Genomic DNA, 15,544 nt, shown 5'->3' on the forward strand with positions numbered 1-15,544 from the left:
GATGAGGGAGGAGAGTCTGCAGCTGCGTGTGGCGCACTACATTAACCATAATCCCATGCGAGCCTTGAACGGCAACAGCTCGGGATGTTGCGATATCGTTGGCAGCCAGAGAACGCTGTGGTTGCCGAGATTGAAGCAAAAAACCTCCGGACGCTCTTTACTCATTTTTAGGAACGTGTCACGTTTTGAGTTTGATTCCAAATAGTGTGATCGACGAGAACCGAAGCAAGATTTAAAAAGAAAACTATTAAATCAGGTTTTATCGTCAGTAGATGTGATTAAATGGCTACCAGCGAGGCTACGTGCCACCGAACGTCCGCACAGCTCGACTGAGGATGGAAATATTGGCCGAGAGAGGCAGTTTTCCTTCGAAGCCCCTCAACAGAGGATAACACGGATAACCTCAAACGCGAAATGTCATAGCGTGCGAGGAGCTAGCATCCGGCTAGCTGCTACCAGAGATGGAAGAGATGTTTTCGTCGGATGAAACGAGCTAAATAGCTACAAAAGGGAAATTACTGTACGTTACCCGGAGGATGCTACTATAGCCTCCCCCTGTGTAATTCACTTACATAACAGCTAGGCGCAACCGTTTTCGGCGTGCCAATTTTCATTCTACCATCAAAATCTCTTTCGGCGTCATCGACACTGATATCCGTGTTTGGATGCTACAAACCAAACAACGACAAAGCATCCCTCTTAAACCACAAATCTAGTATCCTGTCGTTTTTGACGCCATGAGGAAGTTCTTCGATTCCCGTCGGGAGTTGGTCAGCTCCGGACCTGGTTCTGGAGGAGGTGGTAGCAGCTCTGGGTCCAGCCATGCCGGGGGGAACTTCATCGGGCGAACCTTCACTGTTGGCCGCCACCAAGTCACCGTGGAGGAGATCATAGCCGAAGGTGAATGAGGGCATTTGTTACTCTCTCGCATGTTGTCAATGTTTAGCAACCGAGGCACACATTTGGCTTTTATCACCCTGCATATTCATGTGAACCAAAAATTGTGAAATCAATTTCTGAGACAGAGAAAACCTCTAAAATCCATGTGTATTATTGTCAAATCATCTCAATGCTTTCATAGTCATCAATAAAAATGTTGATCGACATTTAGTAAAAACAGTGGACCATGTTGACCACTTAAATGCATCCTCACATCTTTTCCTTGTGTCACTCCTTCATTACCACCGCAACCTCTTCGACTGTCACTGACAACTTGTCACTGAGAAAATCTTTTAAAAAGATGAAATAGTCCATTACTTGACAAGGGGCTCTCGCAACAATTATTATAGATTATGCATTTTGATGTGTGTGAATTAAGACACTATTAATTCCTTTAAATGCAAGAAAACCTCATCTATGAATTTATTTTTCTTGTGCTGACCCAGTGGAAAGTCTGTCTGCCCCTCTCTGATAATATTCAGTATTATATTGTTCCCATTTATGTGCAAAATTACTTGTATGGTGTGAAGTTTCTGTTAAATTAAACACACAAGCTGTTCTGTTATGTGCATGGCAGCAGGTGGGTAGACAGGATTATAAAAATGTAAATGATAATTTTGTGAGTTTAAATTGTAGTGTGGATCAAATGCTCTTGCTGAATTAGATCCAGAGCCTCAAAACTGACTTTCTATGGTCTCGCTTTTGAGTTAAACGACCCAAGAAGCCAGCTCCATCATCGATTGCGAGAAAGAAACTCAATTAAAAACTGACTAGCGAGATAATTTCCTTCTGTGCGACTGAGGTGGGAGGATAAGACAACATAAAATCCACTTTGCCTGCTTATGAGATTAACACAGTATAAACATCTATTTTTCCGTGTAAATTGCACTCCCTGTGCACTCGTAAAACGTAGGGAGCGCCAATACTAGAGCGGGAGCAAAATTATCACTGTGCCAATACTTTGTGTTGATTGCTACTGTCAAAACAATACTGTGATCCTTTTAGTTGTTTGTATATCAGCAAATATTAGCATCCGTGCTGTCAGTTTACTTATTTGTATTTTCGATGCAGAAATGGATCGCGTCTATTTTTAGCCCCACCTTTATTCATTTGCATTGAGCAGTTGCAGGTAATTTGTTGTACGAAATGAAAAACAGGAAACTTAATGTGTTGGAATGCTTCATTTGGGACACATCGGCCCTTGTACTGTGATGTCACAGCAACTTGATTTAGGACTGCAGGGGTACCTAATGTTGTGTCCAAACATACTGTACATTTAGCTACATGGCCATCTCATACACTTTTAATGCACCTCAGCGCTGTCGTAGAATTCAGTATGGCACGCCACGGTAAGCGCGTAACATCAGCCTGAAATCGAAGACGAGTGATCCAGACCGAAGGGCGCAAAGTGAATTTGTGGTCTGAGCTGCAGCAGATGGTAAGGCCGCCATGTCGGCCTCGACACTATATCAAGCCCGCAGCAAAGACATGACTAATGCATAACACTGTACAGGCCTCAAACGTTTTATTTGTCCTGACCATTTTGATGAATTTCAATGTGGTTTGAATGCCTTGATCAAAATCGGACAAATACAGCGTGCAATATGGATTCTTGTCCGTGTGTGTGTCCTAACAGGTGGCTTTGCGATCGTGTTCCTGGTGAAAACAAATCAGGGCGTGCGCTGCGCCTTGAAGAGGATGTACGTCAACAACGAGTACGACCTGCAAGTGTGCAAGTGCGAGATTCAAATCATGGTGAGTCCATGGAAATTAGACGCCTGCTTCATGAAGCTCACACAAAAATACGGCGGTATATAATGTATGTTATTCTATATTCTATTTATACATTGAGGAACGGAATGTTGAGTTTGGAGTGACACGTTTTATCTGCCGGGCTCCGCCCTCCAGTGTTTTCTTTTAAAAACCAACAGTAACTTGCTCACTCGCTGCTTCCAAACATTCTTGTCGCTCAAAATTGGCACGTCTCGCACTAACTTCCTGCGAGGTCACGATGCCCTTTTTGTGTCTCGGCTTGCAGAAGGACCTCGTGGGCCACAAGAATATTGTGGCTTATCTGGACTCCAGCATCACAGCCATGGGGTCAAGGGACGTGTGGGAGGTCTTCATACTGATGGACTACTGCAAGGGTGAGTTGCCTTGAAGAAAATGGGTGTGGCTGTAATGTGTAACTTTTCTTGATTTGAGTTTTGTGGCAAGTAATATCTTGTATGTTTTGTTTCGCAATACAGCTTCTTCATAGTGTTTTAGTGAAGTCATTTTTCTTTTGCTGCTCCCATTATGTCTTTAATTAATTTGTATTTGAGATGACAGGGTTGAAATTCTGAATGAATGAGAAAATGCAAAATCTTTCCAGAAGCACGTTACTTCTTTTCTACAGTCAAGTGAATGGAAAAAGCTGTTTTTTTTTTGTTAGCCGCTGAGGGACCCTAATGAAGCGTGAAGAGGATATTTTTATCAGTGTGACCCACATGGACGCACTTGTAAATCACCATGAAGACGTTTTTTTTTTTTTTTTTTTTTTTACTTATGCATCCTGCTTATTTTGCAGGCGGCCAGGTTGTTAATTTAATGAATCAAAGGCTGCAGACGGGCTTCACAGAGGCCGAATTGCTTCAGATCTTCTGCGACACCTGCGACGCCGTGTCGCGCCTGCACCAGCGCAAGACACCTATCGTCCACAGAGACCTTAAGGTGACACATTGTGAATTTTCTTGCACTTTCTATTTTTGGATGTCGCAAAGACTCACTTAAATCCAATGGGCCGTCATGTGAATATTTTTTTCCCCCCCGCCCCGTTCATTATGCAAAGTGCCAGATAAGGTCAATTACGTGTTTGATGGTTGCCTTTAAGTGTGTGTCAAGTCTCATCTTTGATGTGTCTAGGTGGAGAACATCCTCCTGCACGACAAAGGTCATTACGTGCTTTGTGACTTTGGCAGCGCCACTAACAAGTCCCTGAGTCCACAGACGGAAGGCGTGGCAGCTGTGGAGGAAGAGATTAAAAAGTGAGTGTGTTATTATTTATTTTGGGGTCACGTGATCAGACTGAATGCAATTCCTTGTCTTTTTTTTTCCCTCTCAGGTACACCACCTTGTCATATCGTGCACCTGAGATGGTGAACCTCTACAACAACAAGATCATTACAACCAAAGCAGATATATGGGTTGGTAATGATAGTGAGGATTATTGTCACAATGATTTGGGAAAGAGACATCTAATTTGAAACTGGCGCAACTAAAATATGACTCAGCTAAGACATGCACACGACAATTTTCACTTCCCACTCGGCTATCGTTCTGTTTCAGGAAGTTCTTAGCTCCGAATAAAATTGCTATCAGTAATGTTGACCAGGCTTAACATTTTAGATCATTTTCAAGAGACACCCGTCAATCAGGATTGTGCTGAGTGATCGAACAAGACCAAAAAAAATTACTCAAAATTAGGTTTGTTTGTATGTGCTTCGCTTTTGATCGTTTCCTCTCTGAATGATTGCTCTGGTTGCATTGTGGCGCTCGAAAGGTAGCCAGCCATGCATTGAAAGCAGCCCACTGTACTGTATAATCTATTTTTAGACTTCAATGCAGTCGGACCTGGAATTTCTCCCCCTTCTGGACACCCAAGGGCGTGTTACCCAATAGCTTTAGTTATTAAACAGAGGCTTTGCGATCTGGGATTATAAAACAAAATATGATAGCCTGAGCTTCTGTCAACATTACTTTGCAACTAATACAAATTGAGCATTGAAATTAAACGAGTGCGATGTATTTGACAAGCTTGTTTTGATCGCTCCTTTCGTCTCGGCTTGGTGTTTTTGGTGTGATGGGGCGTGCATGTGGTGTTCCTTCTCCAGGCGCTGGGGTGTTTGCTCTACAAGTTGTGCTTCTTCACTCTGCCCTTTGGTGAAAGCCAGGTGGCCATTTGCGATGGCAGTTTCACCATTCCGGACAACTCCCGCTACTCTTATGATCTCCACTGCCTCATTCGTTAGTCCTTCTTAACACTTTTATTATTAAACTGTTGTTTGGCAAATTGTGCTCTCACAAAGGCATGGATATGTGACTCAGTAGTTCTGCTCTTCTTTTTTGTTTTTTTATAAATAATCCGACCCTGACAGCTCTGTGTCATGTTTTTGCAGGCTACATGCTGGAGCCTGACCCAGACAAAAGGCCAGATATCTACCAGGTGTCCTACTTTGCCTTTAAACTGGCACAGCGGACTTGTCCTGTTCAGAACGTGAAGGTCTGTTGGTTTTTTTTTTTCATTCTGTCATCCGTGATTGATTTTATTCACATGCTTTTTTATTGAGCGTGACCCACTAAAGCAGATAATTCAACATTAGGAAAAGGTACCAATCGATCCACGTGATAACATCATGAGCACCGCAAACTGTCGACCGCCCGCATTGCTTTTTATTTTATGTTCTGCCTTGTTGCGCTTGACAGTGTAAATAAAGATGTCCTTCTCCCTCCCTCCGCATCAAGAATTCTTCAATTCCTTCCAAACTTCCTGAGCCAATCAAAGCAAGCGAAGCTGCTGCAGCCAAGAAGAGTCAAGCCAAGCCACGGTAAGTCTCACATTCTCGGATTGCCTTTTGAGATGTGCTAATATCAGCGAGTTAATCATTTTGAGCTAACGCCCGTCTTTGTTACCAGACTGACAGACCCGATCCCAACCACCGAAACTTCAATCACTCCTCGCCAGAGGCCCAAAGCTGCTCATACTCAAGCCGCCGCTGGCATCCTTCCCATTCAGCCCGCTGCCCTCACGCCTCGCAAGCGGGCTAATCTCCCCGCCGGGGCAGCTCAGCCTGTTGGTAAGTGGCAGGACTTTACCCATATTTGTCACAGAGCAGTAGAATAAAGATTAATTCTCGAGTGGACAGGATCAAGAACACGTGTCAGAAAGTGAAATTAAAGGGAGTGCTATTAGAAATTAGATTCTCTTGCCTGGTTCCCTAATGTGCTACTCGAGTTATGTTGGCGGGGAAAAAAAGTGGGTTTCATCTATGCTGGATTTAAATTTTTTTAATTTTTTTGAACTATGAGAAACCAAGACAAAAATTTGTGTTCCTACTTCACCCAGACTGCAGATAAAAAAAAAACAAGAAGAAATAAAAGCAACGATGCTAACTATTAGCTTATTTGCTAACTAATTCTACTCATTATTTTCACAGTCGTGAATGACATGTCATAAGGATGCATTTGCCAACATGCAAACGTCCATGTGTGCGATCTCCCACAGGAGTCAGCTTGAATCTCTCGCAGCCAGCTGCGGCCCTCCAGTCACAGAAGGTGCAAACTTGTGCTTTGCCTCTGGTCCAGTCACAAAATAACTCCAGCCAAGCCGTAGCGGCACAGAAGCAGGTATGTAGGAGATTTGGAATTTTGGTGTTTCAATGGCGACTTATGTAAGTGTGCTGTGCAGCCTGCTTCAGTGGCACCCGTTTCCAAGGCAGATGTCCAGCCGCAAGCCCAAGCGCAGCCGTCCACAGCCCAGCAAACGGCTCCGCCTCCGTCCGTGGCCAGCCCCGCCTCACAACAGGCGCCGCAATGTCCGTCCAGCCCGGCGGCACCTCAGCGTCCCGCTCGACGCAAGCTGCCCACTCAGGCTCAGACGCCCGCAGCTCAGCCGACGCTCAACAAACCGCCGGACGAGCAACCGCAGCAAACGAGTCAGCCGTCGGTCGTCCAAGCTCAGGCGGCTGCCACGGAAGTTGCAGCTGAGACGGTAATTTGTGTTTTTCACGAAAACATTCCGAGCCTGATTTAGATTTAAATGCTCAGTAAAAATTTGTAAATGAAACAAGTAGACAATATGACACAAGATTTTTTGGTCCCGGTATTCCACACGCGTGATTCTTTTCAAATCAGACTCCACCCGCTTCCCCGAAGACAACGGAGGTGCAAAGCCACAAACGTGTCCCAAGTGATGTCACGGCGAGCACCACCAATGGAGCCAACGAAGACTCCTCACAGGCAGCAGAAGAAGATATTGTCCAGTAAGTCATTTCAAATCCTGGAAATTGAATCCAGTTCCCTTCTGTCCTCTGTTTCAACTAGTTTCTTTTGTCTTTAGGCCTCAAGTTGACTCCGTCCAGCCTCATGGCGATCTCGTCCAGGACCAAAACAAAGTCCCCGCCCCCAGCGGTGACATCACCTCACCGCCCACATGGAACCCATTTGACGACAATGATAGCTTCTCAGGCTTCATCGCCGAGGAAATCAAACCCAAGGATGCAAAGCCTTCGGGTAAATTTTTGCATATTGACTTGAACTTTACATTATTGAGTTATGAAAATTTTGTGTGGCCATGGATTGCAGACCCGCCCTCAGAGTGTGAAACGCCGTGTGGAGAGCTGATACCGGGCTTGCAGACCTCACACGAGGAAAATACAGAACAAGACTCACAAGGTAGCCGTTACACAAACACATAAAAATCTCCTTTTTTTACGATTTGCATTTTATTTTGCTTATCTTAGCTGAACGACCATCAGCCATTGTTGACACTGATTCAGGAGCATCACTGTTGATCGTCCCAGATCCATTCCATACCCTTGAACTGTCAAACGCACCAGGTAACTGTGTAAAAATATACTCCAAAAATATGCATAATAAATAAAAATACAAATTATAAAGATTTCTTCTCAAATTCCTTGTCTTTTCTCAGAGAAGCTTATTGAAGGACTCAAATCTCCAGACGTGTCTTCACTCATGCTTCCTGACCTGCTGTCTTTGTCTGATCCTTTTGGCAGTTCTGTGGAGGACTCTGCAAAAGGTAACCTTTGTTTTATGAATCCAGTCAGGATTACGGAGGTAGTTGCTAACGACGCTGGGAAAACCATCTAACGTTCTGCCTTTTTTGTCAGATCACATCACTGCAGACGCCTCTCTGCTGGGCTGTTCTCTGATCTCCGGTGCATCCGCACCTCCAGGTGCCGTAAGCAGCGCCGCCTCCTCAGTGTCCTCCGCCTCCGCTGTGTCTGCTTTAGACGAGTTTGGTCTGCTGTCTGGAGAATCTGCACAGCCCAAAACAGCAGGTAGGTGTGTGAAATTGGCCCAAGAGATTTCTGCTTTGAGCACAGGAGAGCTGGATGAATTGGAACCTCTTCATTGGTATGGTTTGGAGTTCAGGCAATATTTTGTCTGAATTGAAAAGAAAAAATACAATTGCCTTATATGTGCATAACAAAAGGTAAAGGTATGTTAGCCAAAGTGGCAGAAATGCAAAATTAAAAAAAAATCCTGCAAGATTTACTAGCCAGCAGTGATGTTAGCTTGTTGAGGTAATAGCTGCAAATTTGATTTAAAATGTTTTTGTGAATGTAAAGACAGCCATGACTCATTTGTAATGTGTAAATGCAGCGACAATGTCAGCATTACCTTTTGAAATGCGGCGTGGACAAGAAGCGGAATCATCGTCGTGGCACAAGCGCAGCTGCCCTTTAAACGTCAGCTCGCTGAACGAAAGCGTTTGACTGTCGCCGTCTGAGGCGACTGTGAATCACAACAGAAGTGTCTGTCTGGCCACCTGCTGCGTGCTGCTAAATCAATGTGCTGGAGGCGCCGTAGCGTGGCGACGACTCATCAAGCCGCCTTTGTGCGCTCGTTCCTGCAGTCGCTGCTAATTTGAGATTGGGGTGTGTGTCGAGGAAGGACAGGTGTTAATTGCTGTCGGAAGCAACCGCAGCTAATTTGCACTTCTTTAATGCGACTACATTTTTTCTGCAGATTCGTCTCTCTTCATCTCTGACTTTGAGCCCCAGCAAAGCGGCGCCGAGGCGGCCACAGAGGACGAGTTTGACCCCATCCCCGTAACCGGTCGGAAGAACTCCCAAGGTAAGTTTCCACAAAGACTTAAAAACTCCAGGATCCACCGCTTACGCTTCTCTCACTAAGAATATTTTTTAAAAAAAAGCATCAGAGCTCTATCAAGCTCAATTCTTCTTTCTCTCTCCTCCGTCCTTCACCCTGTGCCTTTCCCTCCCCAACTTGTTTGCTCGACCGCCCTTTGCCCCCTCCCTCCCTCTCTCCCTCCCTTGTCTCTTCCGGCCAGTTTCAGGAGGCCACTCGCGCAGTAACAGTGGCGGCTCTGAATCCAGCCTGCCCAGCTTGGCCCGCTCCCTTCTGCTGGTGGACCAGCTCATCGACTTGTAGGCTGTAGCTCCCCCTCACCCCCTTTTCCCGCTCCGTAGATGTCGTAACACTGGATTCGAGTCATGCCATAGCTCACTTACGGCTTCCATCTTTTTCTCGTGCGTGCTGCAGTTCCCCCCTGCCATCCTTGCCCAGCTCCTTTATTGGCATCACCATCTCACCATCCTCTCATCTTTTTCCCTCCATCTCCAACCTTCATCCTTTATCGAGCTTAACCTTTGAATATTACATGATGTCTGATAGCGAAAACTATAGCTCATTGTCGTCGCGTACAATAAGCCTAGTGCTAAGTGGTCGTAGTTCATTGTGCACAAGTGAATTTGTCGTCGTTTGCCTTGAACAGATTCTCCTCCTCCTTCCCTGTTTGATTTGCACATTTTAAGAGCTTGAAATTTATTTTATTATTTTTTAAAGGCATGCATATCCATTACATATCCATTTTCCTTTCCCCTGACTGGTGATTGAAAGATACGAAACCACCTTATTTTCACAAAGGCGAAGCAATAAAACTGTTCTATTATCAGAAGGCAACAAGTTTTACAAAACAAGCCTTGTTTAGCACCTTAGCTTGTCCGTCAGGCATCCAGACTAAAAAAAAAAAAATTCAAAAGTTCAAAGCTTTGCATTTGCAGCTTTGTATTAGCAGCTGTCACTCAAAGTCATTCCCCCAGGGAGATATAATTGAGATTTTGTTATAGAAGCCTCCCCAATTCACAAATGTGAAAGCCACACCAATTGTTCTTAAGAATTAAGATTTCCAGTAACAAGGAATAACTTTATTTTATTAAAATAACGACTGTAATCTTTTTTTTAATTAATTATCCTTATTTCATAATAAAGTTGTAAACATTCTCAAAATATTACAACTTTATTTTAAAAGTTGTGACTCCTTATATTATATTAGGCCTTATAAAATTTTTCTAGTAATATTACTTTATTCATTTCATATTACAGATTTTTTGTAGTAATATTAAGAATTTATTCTCTTATTTAGTAACAAATTATGACTTGTAACATTATGTCCATAATTTAGTAAATTATTTTGTGTATTAATAATAATTTTCCAGCTTTATTTCTTATTTCATTTCCTTTGTAACCCTAAAATGTATTTGCATAAGCTGCTTATAAATTGTAAAATTACTGTGAAAAAAAAAATCTAGCTTTTCCTGGTGCCATCAAATGATATGTGAACAACAGTGGAAAGTGTGCAAAAAAAAAAGACGACAAAACAAAATCCTTACTGGCCGCTATACTATTCTATGAATATTATCTCCTCTTTTGAGGTAAATAACAGCTTGCTAGAAACTTGTCAATGACAATGCAGGCAATCTACCGTAATTTCTGGACTATAAGCCGCACCGGACTATAAGCCGCACCAGCTAAAATTCAGGGATATTTTAGTTTTTTTCTTACATAAGCCGCACCGGACTATAAGCCGCACGTGCACATGAGTTTTTTACAAAGAAAGACAGTACACAGAAAGCCGTAAAAATCCATAAATACGCCGCGCCGCCATTTAAGCCTCAGGGTTCAAAGTAACCTTCTGAATGAAATGCATTAAAAGTTCACATTCATTACAACTTGTTTTTGGTGAACAAAATTTCAGAAGAATTGAATTTAAATGCTGATTGATTGGGTTTCAATACAATGGCAGAGTAAGAGAAAGGGTTTAGAGCCCTTTGACGCAGGTAACCTAGCGTGCATTCCTACTAAAGCTCATAATAGTCACAAACAACACAGCCAGAATAAGCAGCAGCCATAGTAGTGTTTTAAAATAGTATTTTTGTTGTTTTTTTTCTTCAAGATACCGCACAACAGTGGTCCACAGCCTTTTTACGAGTGTATAAAAGTGATCAAGTCATCACAAAAATCACGAAAAAAATCTTATATAAGCCGCACCTGACTATAAGCCGCAGGGTTCAAAATTTTGGAAAAAAGCCGCGGCTTATAGTCCGGAAATTACGGTAATAGCGGTTAGCAGTGTGCCATATCAATTAGAAGACGCCTGTTTCTGCATATGCATTAATAGATGAATAATGAGTAGCGCATAAATAGTGCAAATGTTAATATTCTTTGGAAAATCAGATTCTCCATTGTAGGAAATCATACAAAAAAAGTTAAGCATTGTATTGCACTATATAGTATGTTTATAACTAGATATATTTTCCAGCAACATGATCAGGATATTCTAAAAACATGCCGGGCGAATAAAGCTGTATTTAATCACAAAACTTTAAAATTCACCATAATTCCCAGTTTATTTAGTACATAGATTTTTCTATTTTCTAGTATAGAATATAATCCACCCAGGATAAATGGATAAAAATTACATTTCTACCAATTTCAAATTTTTTAAGCGAGAAGGTAATTTACTAATGTCACCACAAGGTTGCGCCACTAGCACTTCTAATACATTTAAGTAGTTAGGTGTTATACGTAATACTTGTCTATAAATAAGATATAGTATATTTGATTAAAGGAGACACATATTGCCATGTTTCCACAATTTTAAAGCAATTCCTTTCGTTATCCTGACGACTGGGGGCGGAGCTAAACATGACAAAGTGAGCGGACTTGTTAGCGTTGCCAGTTTAGGAACTTTGTTGCTATATGAAGTGACCTTTATGACCTCTGCAGTTACTATTCCCCCTAGAAATTGATTAGCAAACTTTTTGTGGTGAGGTTCTAGAAAAGAAAAGATGGGGAGACACAGAACCACCACTTGATAAATAAATGTCCCCTTGAAAGAAAAGTCAGTTTATTCTCAATAAAATCAAAACAAAACAAAATGACAAATTCCTGCTAATCGTCCATGAGTATAGGTGGGACATTTAATATTTCTTCTCATTCATTCCCATTTTTCTTTAACTCATTCAACACATTTCCGACATTCCTCCCCATTAGTGTAAATACATTAGTCAACCCTTCCCCATGTACATAATAAAGTCACTGTCATATAGCTTTATTGTGGATATATACATATATGATATATGAATTTGTTTCCTGTCCATAAATGTTAATACAGATAGAGTGTTAGAGAATGAATGTAAGAATTGAATATTAGTCTTAAAAATATCTATGACATATATCCATCAGATGATATTGAAAGAATATATGAATATTTCATTCTTCTTTGTGGACTGTGTGTGTGTGTGTGGGGGGGGGGGGGGGTGAGAAGGAGTTGTTTTTGTGTTTCTCTGATGATACGTGATATGTTAGTTGTGGGAATCCTGTTCAGTCCTCCGCTCCTCTTCCTTTGTACAAAGCGTTTTCGTGTGTTTACATGGACATGATATGAAGGACTATATTTTTATTCCAAAACAAAAAAAAAAAAGAATTTTCTTGCCAGGGGGATTTTATTTTGTGTGTTCGTCCTGTTTCATTTTCTTGGCCGGACCACTCGGGGGTTGAAAAAAATATGTGCTTTAGTGTAAATTTTTGTTTCGCTTTTGAGTTGTTTTGGAAACGCATGGTCGTGTCATTGGATGGTTATGTTGGTGTCTTGTGTGTGTGTATAAATGTGAGTGAGTTCTCTACTTGTGTGTTTGCTCCAAATATGGCGAGGGTTACTCTTCTGAAAGCACAGTCTTGTCTCAGGTGGAAAGACTTTGATGGTCAAAAACACTTGCAGGAGGAAAATGTCTGGCAGGCAAAAGCAGCATTGTATTGGTTCCCACCGGTAGAGGAGGGGGGGGGGGGACCTAATGGCCGCCATGAAAAATCTAAAAACATATTAAAGCTTCAAGTAATGATGTAACGAGCCTTTGCACCCCCATTTTGTTGGCAAATCTTCAAAATGATCACCAAACAATATCTGCTTATGATTTGGACAAATCCCCAAAATGGCTGACTACTTATTGTTTTAAATAAAACTCTGCACTCCACAAATGTATTTAAAGATATAAACTGTGTTGTTCTGCCCCAATCTGAACAGCAAAAACTTTGTTTGTAGCCCTCCATTTTTTCTCAGTCGTTTGCAGTTTGAACCTATGCAACTCCCTAGCTTGGCGCTAAAAGCACGCAAGCGACAAGCAGGCAGTGCGATCCACGTTGAAGCAGAAAGCCTGTCTAAAATGTCAGCTGATGTTTTCCTCAAGCCCTCCTTGCTTGTGTTCATGGCCCGCAAACCCGCATCAGTCTGAGCTGTGCTATCTTTTCTTGTGCCCCTTCTATTTTCTGTGACATCATTCGAAAGGGATGGCCAAATAAAATGCAAATGTGAACGTCAGCATGCGGGCTGGTGTTTGATTAACACGCCATTGTTGTGTTTTATGTTATTTCACATAAGGACAAAATATATATTGTTTTTTGTTGCTGTTCACGAATGAAAGTAAATAACAAAACTATCATTTGATAGACTCATAAAAAAGTGAAATTGTCATATAGACCGACCATGTATATTTTTTGGGACCCACAAACATAAATCCCAAATACAAATATTGTAATTTAAAACATTTATTTGCAGAAAATGAAACATGGTTCTCCTGATTAAAAATGTGCCTTGGCTCAAATAAATATGAAATTCTGTGTTGAATGCACTAACCAACATTTATTTCATCCAGAAAGCTGATTCTTTCTAATCAGGTAAGAACAAGCATCCAGGCCTCTTAAAGTGACAGTTGCTTTCTAATTTTTTTTTTCTTTGTCTCCATTATTATGTTGCTGTTTTTCTGTTTTGAGTCATCTTTTTTTGATTTTTCGAAAAGTACAAAAAGGATTCCGACTCTCCAGCTTACCTATATCTTTTTTTTTCTCCACACAGACCACCAGGTGGTGCTGTCCAGTAACACGCAAGAAGATGGAGGCGGGAAGGTGACATCTGTGCAGGTCACCATGGAGACACAGGAGAGGACCACTGAATGTATACCTCCCTCAAATGAGTGGAGCGGACCCTTCGCCTGCCCGGAAGCAAAACCTGCCGATCAATGCCCCAGCAGCCCCCCCACGCCCGACATCTTTCTGCTGGCCCCTTTCAAAAACAAACGGACGGCAAGTAACACCTTTTTTGCCCCACAACTACCCGAGCCGGCGCCTGATGTTTTCCTCCAGGCGCCGTTCGGGAAGAGCAGGGAGCACGTGCAGGTCGTCCCGACGCGCCCCCTGGTCCAGCCGACGCCTCTGCCGCAGCAGCCGGTGGCCGTGCACCGCGTGGTGTCCCGGGTGGGCCGGCAGGCCGCCGTGGGCTCTGTGGCTGTGGGGCCTCTGCACTCGTGGACCATCGGGGGGCGGAGTCTGGACGACCCGTTTAGCGCCGCGCCGTTTCAACCCAGGTGCTCCCAACACAGACCTTGATTAGCAGACCAGATTGATTTTGTGCAAAAATACTGCACTGGAATTAGTCCAATGGTGATATATTTTGACATCTTTCTCAAACGGAATATTTATTCACTTTCTGTGCTAGTTCCAACTAAATTCTTCATTGTTTGAAGTGTTCAAGACATTCCCATTATTTGTGTGGGATTTACTGTATAATCCCAACTAAATTGACTAAAAAAAAATCTTCACAGTAATATTTTATGTTTTTGAGTGTCACTTAACCAAACCCAGAAATTAGGTGAGCTGCGATTGGCTACCTTTGGGCACTATGATGTCATTTCCAGGCCACAGCAAGTGGCAAAATGATCGCCCCCCCCTTTACATAAATAAAAAATGCTGCTTTTTTTTCGTATTCTCGAAATGCAAAATTAATCCAAATGTGTCCTTAAGGCGAGTGGGGGCACAGCAAACATGCTTTGATTTGACTTCCCCCTTTTTCGTTCACCATTTTTGTAGTTTAACTGCAGTATTTACGAGGGCATACTGATACTTTTCACCAGTGAAGCTCACTACCTCGCTCATATGTCATTTGTGTGTCCCGCTGTGTGCAACATTTTACTACTCCAGCCACAATGCGCCCTTTTGAACCCCGATGGGTCAAATCCAGGTCCAGAATGAAAAAACCCTGCCACAGTTCGACTTTAGTGTTTCTTGTCAAGCACCTGTGGCTAAAGCCAAACTGTTAAATAATATGGTACTATAATTGAAATTTATATTTTTGGCTGTAAAGTATGCACATGCCCAAAGTTGATATATTTCTAGCTGTGGCCTTGAGTCATGCACCAAAGAAAGTTGTCAAATGTAATACTAATCCAAAAATCGCAGACATTTTAGGAGAATTTCTACTTTTGAATATTGCAAATGATTCAAACTGGAAACGCTTCGATTATTTTGGGCTCATTCCGTTTGCTTTAGAATAGTCTGACTTGACTTTGAACCTCCCGGTACAACCAATGACACATATTGTGTATTTGACGAGCAAAAAAATAATAATGTACTAAAGTTATCATATGTACTTTGTCTATGCAATATCTGTAGTTTCTGAAGTGACTGTTACAAAGTATGTTTTATTAAAAGGGACGTATTCTAAACACACCAAAGCTTCCAATGTTAG

The 15,544-nt window shown here is 42.3% G+C and overlaps 1 protein-coding gene across 2 annotated transcripts; it reads left to right on the plus strand.

The window, feature by feature from the left end:
* The first annotated feature begins 35 nt into the window (after window positions 1-35).
* LOC125980036 (AP2-associated protein kinase 1) lies at window positions 36-15,445 on the plus strand. 2 transcript variants are annotated; one of them, XM_049739002.2, is made up of 20 exons: window positions 36-900; window positions 2,576-2,694; window positions 2,978-3,086; window positions 3,509-3,651; window positions 3,844-3,965; window positions 4,043-4,124; window positions 4,812-4,944; window positions 5,097-5,200; window positions 5,443-5,525; window positions 5,614-5,774; window positions 6,203-6,324; window positions 6,386-6,688; window positions 6,832-6,959; window positions 7,037-7,209; window positions 7,282-7,371; window positions 7,440-7,535; window positions 7,628-7,735; window positions 7,827-7,997; window positions 8,689-8,796; window positions 13,877-15,445. In XM_049739002.2, exons 1-20 carry the CDS (start codon window positions 738-740, stop codon window positions 14,404-14,406), a joined length of 3,048 nt encoding a protein of 1,015 aa, XP_049594959.1. In that variant the 5' UTR covers window positions 36-737; the 3' UTR covers window positions 14,407-15,445. The 2 variants fall into 2 exon arrangements, with proteins under 2 accessions (XP_049594959.1, XP_049594960.1); XM_049739003.2 differs by lacking the exon at window positions 13,877-15,445 and adding an exon at window positions 9,014-10,349 and having other exon boundaries at window positions 39-900.
* The last annotated feature ends 99 nt before the right edge of the window (window positions 15,446-15,544 follow it).

This window comes from Syngnathus scovelli, chromosome 13, assembly GCF_024217435.2.
Source record: "Syngnathus scovelli strain Florida chromosome 13, RoL_Ssco_1.2, whole genome shotgun sequence".
Lineage (NCBI taxonomy): Eukaryota > Metazoa > Chordata > Actinopteri > Syngnathiformes > Syngnathidae > Syngnathus > Syngnathus scovelli.

Coding starts and splice junctions, on each gene's coding strand:
- LOC125980036 (XM_049739002.2), top strand. CDS start 738: ATGAGGAAGTTCTTCGATTCCCGTCGGGAGTTGGTCAGCTCCGGACCT. Junction 4,945..5,096: donor TGATCTCCACTGCCTCATTC/GTTAGTCCTTCT, acceptor ATGTTTTTGCAG/GCTACATGCTGGAGCCTGAC. Junction 7,210..7,281: donor CAAGGATGCAAAGCCTTCGG/GTAAATTTTTGC, acceptor CATGGATTGCAG/ACCCGCCCTCAGAGTGTGAA.